This window comes from Juglans regia, chromosome 14, assembly GCF_001411555.2.
Source record: "Juglans regia cultivar Chandler chromosome 14, Walnut 2.0, whole genome shotgun sequence".
Taxonomy (NCBI): domain Eukaryota; kingdom Viridiplantae; phylum Streptophyta; class Magnoliopsida; order Fagales; family Juglandaceae; genus Juglans; species Juglans regia.
This window is the reverse complement of record NC_049914.1, coordinates 22,766,633-22,788,335: the sequence shown is the minus strand read 5'-3', so window position 1 is coordinate 22,788,335 and position 21,703 is coordinate 22,766,633. Positions and strand designations below refer to the sequence as shown.

At 37.8% G+C, this 21,703-nt stretch overlaps 3 protein-coding genes and 1 non-coding gene across 4 annotated transcripts in view; 3 read left to right on the top strand and 1 right to left on the bottom strand.

The window, feature by feature from the left end:
- Positions 1-1,564: 1,564 nt before the first annotated feature.
- LOC109000642 (exodeoxyribonuclease-like) lies at positions 1,565-2,389 on the bottom strand. Its single transcript, XM_018977592.2, has one exon. It carries the CDS (start codon positions 2,387-2,389, stop codon positions 1,565-1,567), a length of 825 nt encoding a protein of 274 aa, XP_018833137.1.
- A 3,951-nt stretch (positions 2,390-6,340) lies between these two features.
- Positions 6,341-6,422, top strand: TRNAS-GCU. The gene has a single exon. It is a non-coding gene; the product is annotated as a tRNA-Ser (tRNA).
- Positions 6,423-6,480: 58 nt separating this feature from the next.
- On the top strand, positions 6,481-11,771 carry LOC109000671 (protein RETICULATA-RELATED 1, chloroplastic). Its single transcript, XM_018977628.2, has 7 exons — positions 6,481-7,197; positions 7,369-7,467; positions 7,878-8,098; positions 8,949-9,018; positions 9,246-9,325; positions 10,872-10,936; positions 11,396-11,771. Exons 1-7 carry the CDS (start codon positions 6,646-6,648, stop codon positions 11,587-11,589), a joined length of 1,281 nt encoding a protein of 426 aa, XP_018833173.1. The 5' UTR covers positions 6,481-6,645; the 3' UTR covers positions 11,590-11,771.
- A 1,280-nt stretch (positions 11,772-13,051) lies between these two features.
- Positions 13,052-21,703, top strand: part of LOC109000672 (AP-2 complex subunit alpha-1-like) — a 30,054-nt gene continuing 21,402 nt past the window's right edge. Inside the window, exons 1-3 of the mRNA XM_018977629.2 lie at positions 13,052-13,449; positions 18,092-18,223; positions 18,842-18,967. Coding sequence (XP_018833174.1) covers positions 13,318-13,449; positions 18,092-18,223; positions 18,842-18,967 — 390 coding nt within the window. The 5' untranslated portion in view covers positions 13,052-13,317. The remainder of the gene's footprint in view (positions 13,450-18,091; positions 18,224-18,841; positions 18,968-21,703) is intronic.

Sequence of the window (21,703 nt, the reverse complement as noted above, 5' to 3'; positions counted from 1 at the left end):
TTATGAGAGTTAACCGGCCCCCTTTAGATAAGTACATCCTCTTCCAACCAGCTAGTTTCCTTTCCATTTTTTCTATTATTTCATCCCAAATAGCTATCGATTTGAATGCTGCCCCCAACGGAAGACCGAGATATTTCATAGGCAACTGAGATATCTTGCACTCCAGGATGGACGCCAGACTTTCCACATTGGTTACATGTCCCACTGGCACTATCTCTGATTTAGCCAAATTCACCTTCAAACCTGACACCGCTTCAAAGCATAATAGAAGAGCTCTTACAGCTCGAATTTGCTCATGTCTGGCTTCACAAAATATTAGAGTATCGTCAGCGAACAATAGGTGGGAAATGTTAAGTGAACCTGAACTTGTCTCTCCTATTGAGAATCCTGATATGAACCCTCCCTCTACTGCCCCTCCAATCATCTTGCTGAACGCTTCCATCACAAAAACAAATAGAAGGGGAGAAAGGGGGTCTCCTTGTCGCAAACCTCGTGAGCTTTTAAAAAAACCTTTGGACATCCCATTCACCAATACTGAAAAGCATGCTGTGGAAATACAATGAAGGATCCAAGAACACCATTTAGAACCAAAGCCACATCTCTCCAACATATAAATCAAGAAACTCCAGTTGACGTGATCATAAGCTTTCTCCATGTCTAACTTGCAAAGGATTCCAGGCTCTCCGGTTTTAACTCGATTATCCAAACATTCATTGGCTATCAGTACCGAATCAAGGATTTGCCTACCTTGAACAAATGCGTTTTGAGGCTTCGAAATTAATCTTTCCATCACCTTACTCAGTCTGTTTGCCAATACTTTAGAAAGAATTTTGTACATACCACTCACCAAACTAATGGGGCGGAAATCTTTCACTTCTTCCACGCCTGGCTTTTTGGGAATAAGAACTAAGAGAGTAGCATTAAGACTTTTCTCGAACCGCCCGCTTCCATGAAATTCCTGAAAAACCCCCATGATATCATCTTTAAGCACATCCCAACATGTCTGAAAAAAAGCCATGGAAAAACCATCCGGACCTGGAGCTTTATCACCCGCCATACCCTTGATCACCGACCGGATCTCTACCTCGTCAAAAGGCCTTTCAAGTCGTTCCGCTACCTGTGGGTCAAGAACATCAAAGGCCATCCCATCAAGTCTCGGCCTCCACTCAAATTGTTCCGAAAGCAATGTATCATAAAACTGAACAATGTGGTTTGAGATCTCGGAATGGTTGGATGAGACCACCCTGTCTATCAATAAGGTATCTATCGCATTGTTCCGCCTATGTGAATTGGCCACTTGGTGAAAGAACTTAGTGCTTCTATCCCCTTCCTTCATCCATAACACCCGTGATTTCTGACGCCATGATATTTCTTCCAATAGAGATAGCCGTTCAATGTCCGCAACCACTTGGGATTTGCGGGCCCGCTCGATTTCAGAGAAAATCCTCACCTCTTCCACACCTTCCAAAGCCTTAAGCTCCTCCATTAGTACCGATTTCTGGCTTTCCACATTACCGAACTCTTGTGTATTCCACTCCTTTAAGTCTTTTTTCAACGACTTTAATTAGCAAGCCATCTTGTAACTAGCAGTTCCATGGAAATGGTAAGAAGACCACCATTGTCTTATTCTGTCCAGAAACCCCTCTGACTTCAACCACATGTTCTCAAATTTGAAGTGTCTTGGACCACTTCTAATGCCCCCACAATTCAACAGAATAGGGAAATGATCTGAACACAACCTGGGTAGTCTCTTCTGAATAAGCTCCGGGTAGTGTGCCTCCCAATCCGTTGAAATTAAAAATCTGTCTATCCTTGACCAAGATGGAAGATCTCGGTTGTTAGACCAAGTGAAGGAACCGCCTGCAAGAGGTAAATCTTGTAAATTCTGCTCAGAAATGAAGTTAGAAAAATCTACCATAGGTTGGTTGTAGCCCACACCACCCGATCTCTCACTCGGAAAACGGGTTACATTAAAATCACCTCCAATACACCAAGGTAAGTCCCAAAAACTGCTAATACCAGCCAACTCATCCCAAAGTAAGCTTCGAGACCGATCAAGATTAGGCCCATAAACGCCTGCAAAAGCCCACTGATAGCCATCGATGACATTCATAAACGAACATGCCACCACATAATCCCCCATGAAATTTTCCTTATTTTCCACCACTCTTTTGTCCCACATAACTAATATACCCCCGGATGCTCCAATGGACGGTAAGTAATGCCATCCCACTTGCACACAGCTCCACAAGCTCCTAATGATGCGAAGAGAAATAACTTCCAACTTAGTTTCTTGTAGGCAAACAATGTCTACTTTCCAACTTCGGAGGAGGGATCTAATATGTAGCCTTTTATTCACTTCATTGATCCCTCTCACATTCCAAGACATTATTTTAGGCTTCATTAACGGAAGAAGCGTCCCTCCCTTTTGTTCTATCTCTGCCCGAAACACCCTCCTTATTATCATAGTTAATGGAGCATTGCAACCGTTTCAGCTCTCTTTCTTTTTTAACCGCTGACTTCGTTACTGTGGATCTACCCGCTTCCATGGCTATTAGAAGGGCCATGAATTGGTCTTCATACCCAACACAGGAGATTCCCACCCAACCATGAAGCTCGTTTACTTTTTTTAGTACCCAATCTGATGCCTGAGGTGCTATTAGCGGTGGGAGCATCTGTAAGGGTGATGGGCTTCCCAAATTTTCTTCCTCACTACCCACGGAGTCCATAACCAGAGCCAAGCAGTTAGTACCCATCTCCTGTCCATCTCTCGCCAATGGTGTGACCATTTTCTCCACTTCCGGCCCCAAAAACCCTTCGTCTGACCCACCCATAGCCTCCTCCATATCAGTCGACACTATCTGTGTCTGTATAGAAGGCAAGGGTTCGCCCACTGTTGACCCTTTTTGTCCCGAGATTTCTCCTTCCTCTAAGGTGAAACTCCCCACCTTTTCATTACTCGCAGACGTCTTCAATGGCTTCGGCGACGTTGTCTGTGCGTCGATGGTTTCCGTCGTAAAGGTCTGAGTACTGTTTGGGTCTTCGTGTTCATTCGAGGCAGCAGAGAATCCTCCTCCATGTTCCGAGAAAGCATATTCCGACGACGAGCCATCCATCGGCGTCACGGCAACTTCCCGCGGTGTCGCCCGATCCTTCACCGCCGGCGGTGGCTCGGCCCCATTCCCTGATGGGCCATCGTCCTCCATCAGGGAACGGGGGCTTCTCTTCCTCCAGAAGGCTCCAACGCTCTGTTGGGCCTTAGTGGGCTGAGGCCCATCGCAGCCCAGGAGCTTAGCTTTCCCTTTGGGCTCACTCGGCTGGGCTGAGTTCATCCTCCCCTGGCCCAGACTCAGACCCTCCTTCTCATTAATCACAACGCATCGTTTTAATAATTCCACCCTATAAGTCAGCTCTCCCAGCTGCGTCTCCATCTCGCTCAGCACTTGCAGCATATTATCTTCTTTCATCCCAGCAACTGCTCTGCCACCTCCATCCCGCAACTGTGCATTCCTCAACGAAGTGATGGGTCCTGACTTCAACAGGTCTACTTTTTCAGCACTATTCCCGTCTCTAGTCCTCACCAACTCTCTGCCCCCCTGTAAAATGTCTCTATACGAAGGAAGGTTTGAATATTGTGTCGTCGTTAATGGAAACGACCTCCTTGAACCACCACTGCTGCCCTCCTTCAGCACCTCCACTAATTTTCTCCAGCCCTTTCGGTCCTTGTCACCTGGGATGAAGATGAAATTTCGACGTCCCCCCCCACCATACTCCACCAACGCCATATATTCTCCCCTGGAGTTACAACACCTTTGAGCAATGTATCCCTTGTCCCCATCCCGATAAGCAGTATAGAAACCCTTTCCTTCTAACAACAAGCACTCTTCCAATGCATTAGAGAACCAACGTACTGTCCCCAACCCCAAATTCAAATTTTTTACAACTTTCCATCCCCTCTCTGTAATGTTTACGTACCTCCCATCCCCAGCCACCTCAAACACTTTAGACTCAATACTGATGTACTTCATGGGTAACAACCTTACCGAATGATAACTATCTAATGCACCATGATACGTTAGGCTTCAGATAAAACTAAAGCCGTTAACGAATCACCCCCAAACTTCAGGAAAAAGAAGATGGAACAGAGTAAAAGAAAGAAAGAGGAGCTTGTACGGAGAGAAAAATACTCCCTAACTTTTAATTTTGAATATAAAGTCAAAATATTATAAAGTCAAAATATTGTTATAATATAATTTTTTTAATGTTATTTTTGTTTTGAGAATGTTGAATTATTTTTTATTTTTTATTTAAAAGTTTAAGAAAGTTATAATAATTAGTTTGAAAATATTTTTGTTTGAGTAATGTTTGAAAAGTAAACGAAATTAGATAAGATGAGATAAGATAAAAATTGTTTTCAAACATCTCCTAATTTTGAGTGAATTCGGCTTCTAAAGTTTTTCTGAATCAAACCATATTTTATTTTCATTTTTTCAGATTAGGGGGAGCACGTGCTATCAACTTCTCTCGGAGCATTGACATTGGTTTTATCAAATTGATCTCTAAAATTTGATGAAAAGTACATATTTTCTATAAATTCAAAATCTCTTTAACTATAATTCTACATTTGGATTAGTTATTGGTTTAGTCAAAAAAATAATATTATTTTTTTGATAAAAATATTTTTAATTTTTTTTTTCATATTTTGTAATTACACTAACTATATGATGATTAATAATTTAATTTGATACTTAAATTATTGTCTCTCAACTTAAACATACAATGGCTCAAAATTGGGAAACAACAATTTAAGTAAATAAAATAATGATTATAGAGTGTGAACAGTCTTCAAATATAGAGACGAACTTAAGGGCTGGTTGAGTTACACAAAATCAAAATATCTCATCTTATATTATATAATTATTACAACTTTTTTAAACTCTCACATAAAATATTATAAAAAATTTTACCTTTTTAAATCTCAAAATAAAAATAATATTAAAAATATATATTATAACAATATTTTATTCAACTTTTAATAAAACATCTCATCTCATCTCATCTCATTTCATATGAACTGTATAACCAAATGATGCTTAAATATATTGTAGCTCAAAGTTAAGAAATTTATGTGTATACCGAATCAATGCAGTGATTTGAAAGACAAACTTTTCAAATTTTGATGAAAAACAACGTTTGAGGAGACTGATGCAAGTGATCTCCCCTCACCCCCAAATGGGAGTGGTTGACCACCCATTCTAATTTCTATCCAACTTTCTTTTTTCCAATTTAGTTTGTATTATTTTTTACGGTTAATTGTAACATCGGTATATTAGTTTTCACTTTTACAAATTAAGAATTAAGTTTTTAAATTTTGTAAATTTGATACTCAAACTTTAAAAATCTCGCAATAGGCCAATGACTAATTAAGAGGTTTTTATTTTTATTTTTATTTTTTAATTCAGACATTAATTTTGTAAAAGTTGAAAACTTAGGTCTCAATTTCAAGAAACATGAAATTTCAAGTACTAATTTTGCAACTAATTCTAATTTTTTATTTAGTTATTTTAGTAAGAGAAATGATACTTACAGTCGTGAGTGTGCAAGCGTTGTGTAGTCGCTTTGAAAAAATAAATAAATATAGGACTCACATGAAAAGAAATTAATTTTTTATAAGTGGACCCTACTATTTTTCAAAGCGACTGCACGGCATTTGTGCATTCCACGACTGTATGTAGTATTACTCTTTTAGTAAAGATCTATTTAGCTACTGACATTAGTCATCAAGGCACACTTCATTTTATAATTGGATGATATTATATACACTACCATTTCGTGTTTTATATCAATACATTGATATGACATTATTTATCAACTTATAATGTAACTCTTTGTTAAAATATTATAGTAAAATTGGTAGTAGGTTTAACACTTTCCTTTTACATAATCCAATGCCATCTTAAATGTTTTTATCTTAGCATTTTGTGTTGATCAAACCACGAATGTAAATGAATGGAAAATTGCATGTATCATGTAAAAATCCTCAAAACTTCTTGTTATTTGTGTTTGTTTGCATGAATCTAAAAAGAAAAAAACTTTAGCTATAAATTTTTTTTATAAAAGTTAACCACAAACGAACATGGTTAAATGTAGTACGATTGTAAAATTATTTTTATTATAAATTAGATCTAATATATCATATGAAAACATATTAATTTACGAGTTTACTTTTGTGAAATATATTTGTTTGTACTACTTTTGAAATTTGACTATAATCTAACAAGTGTTTTTTGAATCCCTTTTTACAAATGATTAATAAGAAAGGGGAACATGCATTTCAATTGTCGCTTTGGCCGAGTGGTTAAGGCGTGTGCCTGCTAAGTACATGGGGTTTCCCCGCGAGAGTTCGAATCTCTCAGGCGACGGTTCGGTGCATTTTCCACTTTTTCTTTTTCTTTTATTTACTAAGATCTCATTGGACTTACCAGTTTCAGCTCACTGGACTCGGCCCCGTTCAATCATAAACCATCCGCCTCTGCTTCTCTTCAAAAACCTCGACAAAACCTCCGTCTCTCTCAGACCTCTTTTGAACATTTTTCTGGCCGCCGGCATTTTGACTCGTAGGTTTTTGTACTCGGCCCCGACAACATGTCGCTCTGTTCTCCGAGCTTCAACCTCGCGCGTGTTTGCACCTTGTGGGACGACACCACAGCCAATCCAACGCCGCAATGCCGGATTTTGGGATGCTCGCTGAATCCTAGTCTCGATTCCACGAGTCATCGGCCAAAGATGGTGGCTTTCCGCATTCGAGAACATTATTATCCAGCCCAGAACCGCGGGTTCGGGCTTCGATGCATCGGGTCAGAGTCCGTGGCGAAGGGGATCACCGGGTCGGAAGAGGGACAAACTGGTGATTTGAAGGAGGAATTCAGGGTGGGAGGTGATTATGAGGCAAATATTGATGGTGGCGGAGGAGATGGTAGTGGTGGTGGAGATTCGTTTGGAAATGGTGGTGATGGAGAAGACGGCCGCGGTGGTGGCGATAACGACGAGGAGAAGGAGTTCGGGCCTATTTTGAAGTTTGAGGAGGTGATGAAGGAGACGAAGGCTCGAGGGGCTGAGCTTCCTTCGGATATGTTGGAGGCCGCCAAGACGACTGGAATTCGGCAACTGCTTCTTGAGCGGTATTTGGATTTGCAGGTGCATGTGCGATTAAAGAAAGATTGGGATCTTGATGTGTTTTAAGGCTCTATGATAAAGATTTGTGGATTGAATGGAAAAAACAATACGTAGATTGAATCCAGATTTTCGTTTCTTCAATTTAAAGCTGAATAACTAATATTTGATGTATGTTCATTTTCATGTTTCCAGGGGTCTGCTTGGCCGCTAGGCCTTTTGATGAGGTACTGCTCTATGCTTCGTAACCGAATGCTGGCTGATCCTTCGTTTCTTTTCAAAGTTGGGATAGAGGTTTGTCTCGGGTGGATTTTTTTTAATTACTATTTGATGATGTACTGTCTATGTTTCGTGACTGAATGCTGGGTGATCCTTCTTTTCTTTTCAAAGTTGCGACAGAGGTTTTTTTTGGGTGGATGTTGTTTTAATTCAAATCAGCAGAATTAAATAATCGTTATAGTTTGTAAAATTGTTTACGCATTAACCCACATTAGAACATTAATCAGTCAGTTGGTGTGTCATCTCGAGCAGTTCTGTGGTCTGATTCTGTTGTTGTGGCATGTGCATACCAGTGCTTGATTGGTGTTTAAGGCTGTAAGCACTTCAGATTGAATGAATGCATATTTTAGGGTCTTGGAGTTGTTTTCAAGTTTACCGTGTTAATGTAATGAAGAAATTCTTATTGTTTATCTGGTGTTATGCAGATAGTCATAGATTCCTGTTGTGCAACATTTGCGGAGGTTCAGAAAAGAGGGAAGGATTTTTGGTCAGAGTTTGAGTTGTATGCTGCAGATCTTTTAGTTGGTGTGGTTGTGGATATTGCTTTGGTTGGTTTGTTAGCACCTTATGTTCGATTTGGCAAGCCATCCACATCGAGGGGTTTATTTGGACGCATACAACATGCTTGTGATGCTCTTCCTAGCAGGTTTTATTGCATACTGGCACTGTGAAGTTTTCCATTTTATGAGATCCAGCTAAAGTTTAATTCTCTAGTATTATTCTGGACCTGTATGTTATATGTACAATATACTTATTTCTTTGGCCCTATTCTCCTTGCTGCTGTGGGCTGGATAAGTTTATATACTAGATCAGCGATTGTTTAGTAGATATAAAGTGCAACCAATTTAGTTTGCTTTGGTTCATATCTTTTATTGAAGGCTTGGGGCAAAAGATTTGGATGGGTGACAGCTGGGGAATTTATTAACAGAAAGGAAGCATGGTAGTTTGGCTGAAAAAGAAATCATAGGTACAACCAACCCAGGCAGAGTTTGTGAGCTGTGTAGGCTACCATTTCGCTTAATTGCTGTTTAGAAGCTAAGGTGTGGAGTTTATGGGAGAGAGATGATAATAGATAGAAAGCTACTACAATATACTCTAAAGCATAAGTTAAGGGAGAGTAGTGATTTGCACATTCAAGTAGTGAACTGGATGGACTCGTAAAAGAGCACTGTCCAAGGTCTTAAGATTTTGTCGTAACTACTACTTATTAAAAAAAAATTGTTGTCATAACTAAAATGGTTAAATCCTGGATGCACTTACCTCTCTGTTTCATTATAATGTGGAAGATCTTATGTTATGGGTTGAAATCAGGAAAAAAAGAACCAAAGATTGAGAGATGGAATCTAATCAACCAACTATGGGACCCACAGAGGTCATGTGGGGCTCTCTAAAATATTTTTCTCCTTGCCTCTTTTGGAGAAAGTTTTGAAATTGCAGTATTCTGCTTTAGATGATTGCGAGTGCTTCACTCATGGAAAAATATTCCCCTAATGCAGTGTTTTTGAAGCGGAAAGGCCAGGTTGTAGCTTCTCGGCAAAGCAGCGGATTGCCACATACTTCTATAAGGTATCATTTGTAAAATGAGCTTTTTGAATAACTGGAAACTAATTAGTTGCCTTCTGGACTACTTAAAACAAATTAGTTGCCTTCTGGACTATAATCTTATGGGAAATGCTCCTGCCAGGCAAAAGATGGGGTTTGAGTTCTTGGCTTTCATTGTGATATCTCCTCGGCAAAACGTATTACTATTATCTTCTATCCCTGATAATATAGTTTGCTTATTCTGGATACAGGGTGTATTATATGGATCAGTTGGATTTGGATGTGGTCTCATTGGCCAAGGCATTGCAAATATGATCATGAATGCCAAACGGTATGCTTTTATCAGGATAACTCCTATATCTTTTTCTGATTATTTGTCATACCTCAAACTTTGTTGCTTGGTCTATGCTCTATATGAATATGTCGTTACAATACTATGATTTTATGTCTTTTCATGAATTCCTTGTATCTCTAAACTAGCACGCATAGGCATTGCTCTTGTATATGTCCCGTATACTTGGGCATTTGCCTTCTTTTGATCAATAACAAATTGTTTACCTATAAAAATAACTACTATGATTTTATGTATCAATAGGAAATGTGATAAGAAAGGATTGATTGGGCTTTATCTTCTCCCATTTAAAATTTAAGCAATTATTTCAAAATACATCCTATATTGACAAGACTCTCTCTCTCTCTCTCTCTCTCTCTAAGATTTCATGTCAATATCTGGCGTGAGCAAGCGATTCGTAAACTGCACTCGGATGATGCTGATATTTCTCACCGAGTTTGCTCTTGATTGTTTCTGTAGTTTCTTTTTGATAAGTTGTTTCTGTAGTTTCTTACACACACAAATGCCACAGCGGCACTTTCTTTACTACAGCTCACGCCGGCTTTTAGAGATTTTTCCTCTTCCATTATGCACGGCCGATGTTGCCTCCTCAGAGAAGAAATAGAAAAGGGACATGCACCTAGATTTGAAATTAGATGAATTGCTGTCCCACAATCTGGAAGCTAGTTTTGCTTTCCCCCAAGGTTCCTTATTACCAGAATAAGACAAACCTGTAGAAAAGTAGAAGAAGAATGTTTTCAACATGCTTGAAAGCTCAGTTTAACCAATATTTGTAAGACTGGAAACCTTTCTTGGTGACATCTGGAAGATGGTCCAAGAAGTCGACCAATTTCTAAACCCGGCTACTAGGTCACCATGGAGATCACATTTTAGATTATATCAAAAAAATTAGTTACATATGAATCCATGTCAATTTGTGGGTTTACTTTTGTGGAATCTCTTTGTGCCTGTAGCACTTCTCAAATCTTGTTCATACAATTTGTTGGAACAGTTGTAGATAGACAAAAAACTATTGACCATAGATCAATATAATTTGAAGTGTTAAAAAATACAGGATGCCAAAAGTATTATCTGCTTCCACCATTCATACTTCTTCCCACAGAGAAAGTTCATTTGAAAGATATGAATACGACATTTCCCTAAGTGTGCATATGCTTAGAAAAGTACTATAGGCATAAAGAGATCCCACAAAAATAAACTCACAAACTGACATGGCTTCATATGATACGTTAGATCTACTTTATAATAAAAGTAGCTTTAGAATCTAACGTACTAGATTAAGCCACGCTAGTTTGTGGGTTTACTTTTGTAGGATCTCTTTTTGGCTAAAGCATTTCTCATAAGATTTTTACCTTGGGGATTTATTGCAACAATGGAAGTTCTAAGATCTTCCTTTTTCTAGTTTCTATTACACCCAAGATGCTTAGGTGTTTCATCTAATGAATAGGCTATTAATTTCACTGCCTTTTACCCTCGTTCTTTTAAGGAAGTAATAACTTTCCACCTTAATTGTATGCCTGATCAGGAGTTTAAAGAAATCAGAAGAGGACGTACCTGTGCCTCCTCTTGTGAAAAGTGCTGCTCTTTGGGGTAAGTTTTTCATTTTTTTTCATATTCCAATATTTTGTATTATATTTTTGTCCTAACTTGACCAAGCTCCAGACAACCATGTCCAGTGGTCTATGTGCTTCTGTGAATGGCTTTCCGTTTTAGTTAGTTGCTCCAAGTATGAAATCATGGTGTTAGGTGTTTTCCATGGGGATGTTCTTTGTTCTTTTTGGCTTTTGCCATCAATCTATATTTATACCCAAAGAGAGCGTAAATACAGTCATCATCTCATCTTCTGAAGTTGTATTATTGTTATAATCTCTTTATTATAATATTTCAAATCTAGATATATGCACTTTTGGCATTATGTTTGGTGTGCTCCTCAACTTATAAAAATGACTTGTCATGTATTTTATAGCAAAACACTTTTAAGTGTTACCCCATTTTTGGAGGAGAATATACTTCTTCTGGAATAGCTTATAGCTTGCTCTCCTTTTTCAGGTGTGTTTCTTGCTGTGTCTTCCAACACTCGCTATCAAATCATAAATGGACTGGAGCGTCTGGTTGAAGCCTCATCTTTGGCGAAGCAGGTTCCACCCGTTGCGATGGCTTTCACCGTAGGCGTGAGATTTGCCAACAATATTTATGGTGGTATGCAGTTTGTAGATTGGGCTAAATGGAGTGGGGTTCAATAGCTCTGCCTGAATCATCTAGATTGCATAAAATGCTTCAGAATTTTAAAATATTGAGGGCAGGTTCTTCAAGTTTTGCCATTAGTTCTGACTGGAAGCTTCCTATTTTAGTTTGGCTTCCTATCTTACAAGGATGATAAGTTATGCTTAAATCATCAAGCAATAAATCAACCTCTCTCTCTCTCTCTCTCTCTCTCTCTCTCTCTCTGTGGCCTTCTTTATTACTTTGTTTTCACATTTTTTCTGTTATAATCAATCCTACCTATAGGATCTGAGGCTATAAATTTTTGCCGAACTGTGTGAACCTAGTCAGGAAATTTGTCTGAATTATGATAATTAACCGTGCTCCAGCCTGCTGCTGTGAGCCTGTGACGCTGTATATCTTTTGCCAATTAAATTAGCTTCTCATAGCAAGAAAATCACTTGAAAATTTGGAACAAGAGCTGCAAGTATCAAGCTATATTTGAGCACCTTTATTTTGGTGCGAATAACAAGCACGTTAAACCAAAACTAAAAAGCTAAATATGATTCTGCGCTTTAAAAGCTCTCTCTTTTTTTCTTTTTTTCTTCTCTCTGAAATTAATTAAAAAGTGGGTATCTTCGAGCTGATGAGCAATGCCTGTCCCTGGTATAACATTCACCTTGAATTGGCGGCATGCCAAGAGGCCCACAACTGCCATGATAGCATCTCGTTACCAGCCTGCAACCACAATGCCCTACATGATGCCAAAAGCCATTTCAGATTGCGAATAGCAACAACACCAAGTATTGGAGATCATGAAAGAAACGCAAGCATAATGTCTGTCTGCTGCCAGCACCTTAAGTGGCAACAGAACCACCACTAACAACACAGTCAGTCAGCCACTGAAGAACAGCCACCATTTACAAAATCAACACAACCATTTACTACTGCTCAATTGGTAAACAAATGATCCATGGGCAAAGTAACCCGTTGAATCTGCTTAATGCTTTAATCTCAAAAGAATTTTATAAAACTAGCTAAAAAATTGACGTAGAATATGTAAGTAAATCTAATGTATTATATAAAGTCACATCAATTTATAAATTTATTTAAAATCTCTTTATGATTGCAGCACTCCTCGTGGAATAATGATTGGATAATAATAGGTATATTCTTTAAACTTTTAAGATAAAAAGAAATGTAAATCCGGTGTAAATGCGCTTTGCCTAATTTTGATTAATGAAATTTCTTATTTAGAAAAAAAAAAAAAAGGGGGGGGGGGGAATGTAGTTAGGAAAAGAGAAATGAAAAATTTATTAAAAATAATTGAGAGTCGATTTAATTAAGAGGCGAAGCGATTTAATAATAGTAAAAATAAATGACAAAAAGACAGTAAAAGTAATAGATGGAAAAGGAAAATGAACGGGAATTGGAATTTTATGGGAGGCGTGGTAAATAAAAGTCGTCTCCGTGCTCTTTGTGACGGCTTTTCCAATTAAAATTTCAACAGTCCAACTTTCTCTTTCTCTCTGTTCAAAGGCATTTCGGTTTCGAATTAGAGGAGCTGATCATCTCGACCATTGCCCCTTCTGTTATTGTCGCAGCCTTAGATCCGAACCAGCGAGGATCTAGGATTGGGAGCTCTTCAGGAGGGTCTCTCTCTCTCTCTCTCTCTCTCTCTCTCTCTCTCTCTCTTTCACACACACACACTGCCCCCGTGTCTCGCTCGGTGTATGTGTGTGCACGTGCGAGGCTTGATCTGAGTGGCGATGGCGTTGTCGGGCATGCGAGGGCTCTCCGTATTCATCAGCGACGTCCGCAATTGCCAGAACAAAGACCAGGAGCGCCTCCGCGTCGACAAGGAGCTCGGAAACATCCGTACTCGCTTCAAGAACGAGAAGGTTAGGGTCTATGCCGCCTATGCGTACTCACTTTTGTGTTTCTACTTGTGCATTCCAATATTATGCCCCTTATTTTCTTAGAATTTTGCGTATGCTTTGTTTAGTTGCCCGTTATTTTCGTTTATTAGGTTTGGATTCTGGGCTATTTGCGTGTCTGGTTACCTGAAAATGTTAGAAACGAAAGGAATTTTGACTTTTGGGACATTTATGAGCAAGCTTTTCACTCAGATAAACATCATTCAACTACGTGGCGTAGTTAGAAGGAACTTAAGTTTTTTATTCCCTTTCAGGAAAGGAAAATTTAAATTTCTATTCTAATTTACTTCCTTGAATTAGTGAGCGGCTGAACATTCATAGCTTCTTGATAGTACCTTCTCTAGAATTTTGAAAGGGATTTGCTGGCATCAGCCGTTAGAAAGCCGTTTGCTTTCCAGGCTAATTCCAACCGTCTTTGGAATGGCTTTCTATTAGGAGAGGCAATAGGGACTTAGTACCACACTCAGAAATGATCGGTAATATGCTTTCATAATATTAGCTAATTAGGACTTGTTTAGTGCTAGCATTTAATTTTGTACACGAGGATTTCAAAAGATAAGCATGATACTGCGACATGCATTTTCTTTCCGCTAGCAATGAGATGGCAAGATTGGCATATATGGTGTGATGTTGAGATGTACTTGAACTGTGTATGCTGTCCACTGATCTCGTAATATTAGATCTGTTACGGTACTCATCGAAAAGAAAAACAGAAAGATCAGTTCTGGTATGGTAAAGAAATCAAATAAGAAGAGCAAATACTTCCTAGTGTGTAGGAGTTTGCTGTTTAGGAACATGTGTGGTCAGCATTGCAACTGTGTCCTTGACTTTGGATTCAATGGATGTGGGAAGATAGATACTGCATATGATTGCTTAGGCTAATTTATGGGAGCTGGGTTCTCTCCTCACCAAGTGGCTAAGTAATTGGGCTAGATAGATTTTATTTATATATACCATCGACATTCTTAAGACTATGATCTTGTTTTGAAGGGTCCACATTGAATGAGCTGATAATTTAGGACTTTCGTGGATGCTACTTGAGGGATTAAGCATGAATAAATTTTTATCTTCACGTCCTTAAAGATTTTAGTATAACTAAACTACCTTGGTTAAGCCCAAGAAATCTGTTCTTGCTGGGATATATCACAAAACTCTTATGTGGTTTAGGAAATGTAATATTTTCATATTTCTTGTCCTGTTGTTGTTGTTTCAGTAATATTCTGGATGGAGATGTGATATTGAATATCCTCAACATCCTAGGAGGAGGTGACTTGTCCACTTCCAGACCCACTAGTCAAGTTATGATTATCAGATGCAGTCAATTTTAGAAGTTGTGTAAAGTTCCTCTCCATTTAAAATTTTATAGAGACACCCATTGAACCTTCTTAAATCTCTTAGGCATTTGGTTTCACAGATGGTCTCAATCTCATCCCATCCCATCCCATCCCATCTCAACATCCAAATTCCATTCAAACACAAATACTTTTCAATTTTTTCATCTAATCATCACAACTTTCCCAAACTTCCGAACAAAACACAAAAAACAGTTCAACTTTTTCAAATTTCAAAACAAAAATAATATTAAAAAGTTATATTCTAACAATATTTTAACTTTATAATATTTGTATTCAACTTTTTCTCTCTCCTTTCCAAAAAATCCATAAAACAACTTAACTCAAATCATTTCACTACCATTCACAAATTATCTCACTGTTATTTACAAGTTTCTCATCTATCTCATCTTATCTGTGTAACCAAACAAGGCCTTAGTTGTGGGATTAATGTTTTAGTGTGTGGTAAGGTCACTAGCCAAGTGATTGAACTAATGGCCAAATATGTGTCATTACATCAATCATTAGGATTTAGTCATGAAAGAAAAATGTCTACCTATAGCAAATGCACTGTTGGACTGCAAATTTTCACAGCCCCTTGGATCATATTATGTTGAGGAAATAATATTTGGTCAAAAGAGTTGTGCTTGAATATCAGCATTGGGCGGTGTTTTTTTTTCTGCTTTTGGTCCTTGGACCTAATGGGATCTACTCCCATAGGTCTATGGGGGAGGAAGTTCTCAGGTTTAATCTTGTAAGGGTGTGTGTTACTCCTAGAAGGAAAAAAATCATTTTTGTGCAATTGCATTGGATTGGGTTCCCTTAAAGACTATTGCATCGTGCTTGCCATCTTTTTGTTTAGTTTTTTTGTATGTTTTTCATTTATCCGGGAGTAGTCGGGACGATGTTCTTGGACACCCGGTGCCAATAAAAAAAAATATTTTTTTTATTAGTATATTGCCAATGCTTTCATTAGGGGAAAGTAAACTTCATACTCCATTCTTATCACCAATGAATGCCTAGCAGCAAGATAAGGTCTCGAGAGGTGGTCTACTATGCAAAATTGATTTGGAAAAAATATATGGTTATGTCAACTGAGAGTTTTTGTTGTACATGATAAGGTGTGGTTTCGAGGAGAAGTGGATAGCTTATTGTGTCTCCATGATGAACCTCTCAATCATTGTAAAGGACTCCTTTATCTCCTCTTGTAACACCCCCACCTCTTAGGTATAGGAATGCTATAAAAACATGAACATTCAACATGTACTATGCATTATTCATTAACTTGTCTTTCACTTGCATTATGGCCAACGTTCTTTACTTTGTGCACCAGTCCCACTACCTATGACCACATTAGGAACCTCTTAACTTGCTCACTTGGATCCCACTGCCTGTAATTACAAGGGGAACAACTTAACTTGCTCATTTTTTATCCCAATGCTTGTAACTACTAGGGGAATCGCTTAACTTGTCCATAACTTTCTTTAGTCTCACTACCTGTGATCACAAGGACAAGGGCAATTGCTTAACATCCCATAACATGTCTTGGTGGACCACACATTTACTCGTGACTTTGTGTGGCTTGCACATCCACCTGTAACTTTACAATGGACCATTCAATTAAAGCTTCATTCATGACTAGTCTTTTATCGTTTTTTCGTAACATATGCAATAACATGTGAGCTAATATGACATTCATAGTAGACATGTACATTAGATTGCATGTCTCATATCATGACATTAATGTTAGCACGATATAAACTCAAACATGATGTAAAAGTATTTTTAATATCATATTATAACATTGATCATATCATGGTATTTGCAAATCATCATTTCAGGACATCCATAAATTACTTTCATCATAGCGTAGGTACATAAAAATGGGCTTTGAATGAAGGGTTTTACATAACATAATAATTTAAACAGCATTTTTCAAGCAATAACCAAATGTTTACCACACATAAGGGTATGATCATGCTACTTACATTTTTGTTCTGAATGGCAATTAACACGTTGATTATCACAAATTTCAATTTTCAGTTGATTATATGTTATCTGGGCCTTCTTAATTGTTTTTTTTTTATAATTATAAGAAGTTTTATAAAGACAAGTAAATAGGCATAGTCCAAGTACACATGAAGTATACAAGCAAAAACACCTAAATACAAGCTAGGAGCTAGGAGCTAGGAGCTAGAAAAAGCTAAAAGAAAATCATGGAGATTATCCCCATTCAATACAAGAACATTCGCCCAAAGACATAGAGTTCAAAAGAAAAACACTCTGAATTCTACCAACAAACGTTCTCTATCATCAAAACACCATCCATTCCTTTCCAACCATAAGCACCACATCAAGCATAGAGGAATCATCTTCCAAATAGCAGCAATGCGATGACTACCCATAAACCCTTTCCAGCAATGCAAGGGATCATCTTCTTGATTGTAATGCTGCTCCATTTCCTATGACGTGTCTAGGCCTTTTGTTAGGCCAATGCCATGTGGGAGGGGGTATTATTGAGAAGATGGAACAAATATTGGTGGGGTGGAAGAGGTTTTTGTCGAAGGGTAGTAGAATTACCCTAATAAAAAGGTTCTTTTGTCAAATTTTCCCACATATTTTTATGTCACTTTCCTCTCTTGTATTTGACATCGCAAATCCCAATGAAAGCTGCTGTCTTCGCTTGGGTGCCGGCATCAAGGAAAATCCTCACACTGGATAGTTTAAGGAAGTGATAGGTTAAAGCGATAAATTGATTATGTATGTGTAAGAAGAATGAGGAAACAATGGATCAACTTGCTATTACCTTGTGATGTAGCTAGTGCCCTATGGAAAAGTATTTTTAGCCCTTTTGGGTTGGATTGGGTCATGCCTCAATGGGTGGTGAATCTTCTTTAAGTGTTTGGAAGGACATTTTTGCAGCCAACATAGCAAAAATTTCGGGAAAATGACCTTGATTTGCATAATGTGGCACATCGGGCTTCCAACAGTGGAGCAAAGTTTCTAGGATTGTGAGAAGACCGAGGTGGAGCTTAAGGATTTCTTTTTTTAGATCCCCTTATCATTGGATGATGTCATACTTGCGATAGCTTTTTTTACTCATTAATCAATATATCTTATAACAAAATGTTCACCATATTATGTTTGTTGTTTATTATATATTTTTTCCTATAGTGCCCTTCCCAACTTCTTGCTGCCTGTTTCACAAAATATTGAAAATATTTAATTTATACAATTGAGTTATTGATGGTATGGTTTTCTAATTTTTTCAACAGGGTTTATCACCATATGAGAAGAAGAAATATGTTTGGAAAATGCTCTACATTTACATGTTGGGTTATGATGTGGATTTTGGTCACATGGAAGCTGTTTCTCTAATATCTGCACCAAAATATCCAGAAAAGCAGGTAACTTGATCTTTTGATTTTATTGTTTTAATGACATGAACTCATCAGTTCTCTGTACATGTTAATTGTTTCTCATATAAGTTGAATAAATTAAATTCTTTTTATATGTATGTTGAGTAAATTAAATTAAAGTAGCACCTTGGTTTTACGCTACCTATTCTTAGAAATATTTATACATACATGAACATGCCAAACTGATGAAGACTTGGTAAAACCCCAGGTCCAAATTTAATTGCAGAAGATAATGCATATTTAGGCTATGTTTGGCAAGTGAGAGTACCTCAAGTACTCTCACTTACTATTCTTTATTTTATTATTACTTTTTACCTACTTTTTACTATTATTCAATATTTTATTATTACTTTTTCACTACTATTCGCAAACATTCTCAACACTTCTCACTACCCAAACGTACCCTTAGTTTTGGTATCTTCATGGCTTTCTTGTATTATTTGACTTATGGTCTTCAGAAAGCATCTTTCTCGTCTCATATATGGTTTAATATTCCATGCTAGTAATATATTACCTTGTCCTATATGTTCCAAAATAACTTCATTCTCATCTGTATTGTTGCTTTTTACTTATAAAAAAAAAAAATTATGCTAAAAATGGCTGCAGGTTGGGTACATTGTGACGTCATGTTTGCTAAATGAGAACCATGATTTTTTAAGACTGGCGATAAACACTGTGCGCAATGATATTATTGGTCGCAATGAGACTTTCCAGTGTTTGGCATTGACTATGGTATGTGAGTAGGTATTTTCTATTTTCTATTTGAAATGTTTAAAATTTTAAGAGCTGGCTATTAAGCTATTTGCTTTAAATTATCTGTGATTATGTTAATCTATCCTCATTTATTTTCCAAAAGACCACCTGTTTTACTTTACAAAGATTCTTATGGAATTTCTTGAACTGTAGCACGTATCTTGATGCACATTTATCATTAGTAGATGAAGGATGTCATGCTTGATGCCTTAAACTCAATGATACTCTTGTGTGGAGATTTTCTCTTGCATTGTTCCAAGATACTCTGTGTCCAATCTATTTCTTTTTTTTTTTTTTTCTTTTTAATGATGTGGAACCTCACCAAGTCTGCCCTTTGGACCCACCTCTGGGGAGTAAACCTGGGATATATTACCCCACCAGTTAGAACAGTGCATCAGATGATCCATCATCTAGGCAAAGGTAGTGCATGATCAAACACTAAATGTCAGTCTACAACTCATCCCAAGCCCTTACTTTGAACAATAGGCTACACCCTGATGGGTTTGCTGTGATACCCCATATGATAAGAATAAGGGTAGCTGGTATATGAGATCCCATATTGATTGGAAATGAGAAGTTCTTGCTCTTTATAAGGTTCCAATGGAGCTCTAATTGTATCATTGACTAGTCCTTTTAGAATATAGGTAATGTGGTTTGGGTCTTCCATTGGGGCATTACAAATGGTATTAGAGCCTATTCCAACAAAAAATGTGGGACTTGAGCCATGCTATTTACAACGGACAGGCCCGACGAGGACCTCGGGAATTTAAGGGGGACAGATTGTGATACTCCATATGATAAGGATAAGGGTAGGTTGTGAATGAGATCCCACATTGCTTAGGAAGGAAAAGTTATTCCTCTTTATAAGGTTCTAATGGGACTCCAATTGTATCATTGACTAGTCCTTTTGGAGTATAAGCCATGTGGTTTGGGCATTACATTGGAGCATTACATTTGCTATCCAATTTCATATGTTTTATTAAGGAGGGTTTTGTTAGTATGTGTTGTAGCAAGTGTATTATTAAATAAATAAATAAAAATACACCCATGTAAGTGTTGCTTTACTTGATTTTTTACAAAAGCAAGGGAGCTTCTTTTCACCAAACAAGTCTATTTTGAAAAATGGCATTGGGATACGTGGTGTATATATGGGGTATTGACTCTCTCTTGATGTTTTATTCATGGACATATCCAAATAAAAATTTAAGCACGATTCAGTGTGTTTAACCATATGAAACTTGAACTCATTGGAAATTATTAGTTATGTCACAAAATTGTCATTCAGAAGGTTTTCTGGTTAGGGTGGAGGAATGGTGGAGTTCTTATCGCTTTGAAAACAACCAAGTTATTTTTTGGAGTGTCAACTAAAGACCCTGAAAGCTAATTTAAGGACCTGGAACAAGGAAGCTTTTGAAGAAGTAGAGAGACATAAACTACTACTTTTGAATATGTTTTGTGTCTTTAATGTCATTGAAGAAGAGAAAGGCCTTGCAGTTGAGGAGAAGGCAAAGGAGGATACAACTATTAAAGACTTGGAAAAGATTATCGGCATAGAGGAAGTGACCTGGAGACCAAGGACTCTCTGGTTGAAGGAAGAGGACAGGCGTATGAAATTCTTCCATTAGGCGGCCAATTCACACAAAAGAAACAAAACCATTGACTCTTTAAAAGTTGCTGGTACAGTCTCTTCCAATATTCAAGAAGCAAGCAATCACATTGAGCAATTCAATTAGCAGCTGTACATGAAACAATGTAATTAGAGACCCAAGTTGGATGGCTTGTTCTTTGATTCGTTGGGGTGGGGACCAATTGGTTGGAGGGGCATTTGAGGGAGATGAGGTGCATGAGGCAGTGAATTCTTTGAATATAGATAAGGCTTCAGGTTTGGACGGTTACACCATGGTATTCTTCCAAGCTTCTGGGGTGGTGATAAAAGAATGATGTAATGAAGGGTTTTCCATGATTTCCATGCCAGAGAAAAATTTGTAAAAGCCTTAAATGCGGCATCCGTAAAATTTTTCCTAAAGAAATCAGGGCCTATCAACGTTAAATACTTCCAATCGATTAGCCTCAAGTGGTATCTACAAAACTATGGCCTAGGTACTTACTAATAGGCTAAAAGCAAGGCTAGGAAATATTAGATTCCATTATTATCATCAATGAATGCCTATATAGAAGAATAAGAGTTGGAGAGTCAGGATTGCTATGAGGGCAGCTCAAGCCGAGATAGATCCAAAGTTAAGGGGATAGTATCTTCTATATGAAGCCCAAAATTGTGTCTTGGAATGTCCGTGGGCTTAACGAGGTCAATAAGCGTCTTTGTATAAGAAATTTGCTTCGTGAGTAGAAGGTAGACATAATATGCTTACAAGAATCCTAGTTGAAATCTATTCCAAGAAGAATTGTGAGAAGTATTTGCAGCTGTCCATTTGTGGATTGGGTGTATCTTGCATCGAATGGGGCTTCAGGAGGAGTTTTAGTAATGTGGGATAGAAGGGTAGTGGAGAAAATGGAGAACTTCATAGGGGAGTATAAAATGGCATGTTCCTTTAAGAGTGTGGAAGATAATTTCTTGTGGGCTTTTGCATGTATATATGGGCTGAACTTAGACAGTACCAAAAGATTATGATGGGAACAACTAGCTGGAGTATATAGCTGGTGGGACCTTCCCTGGTGCTTAGGTGGTGATTTTAATGTTATAAGGTTCCCAAGCGA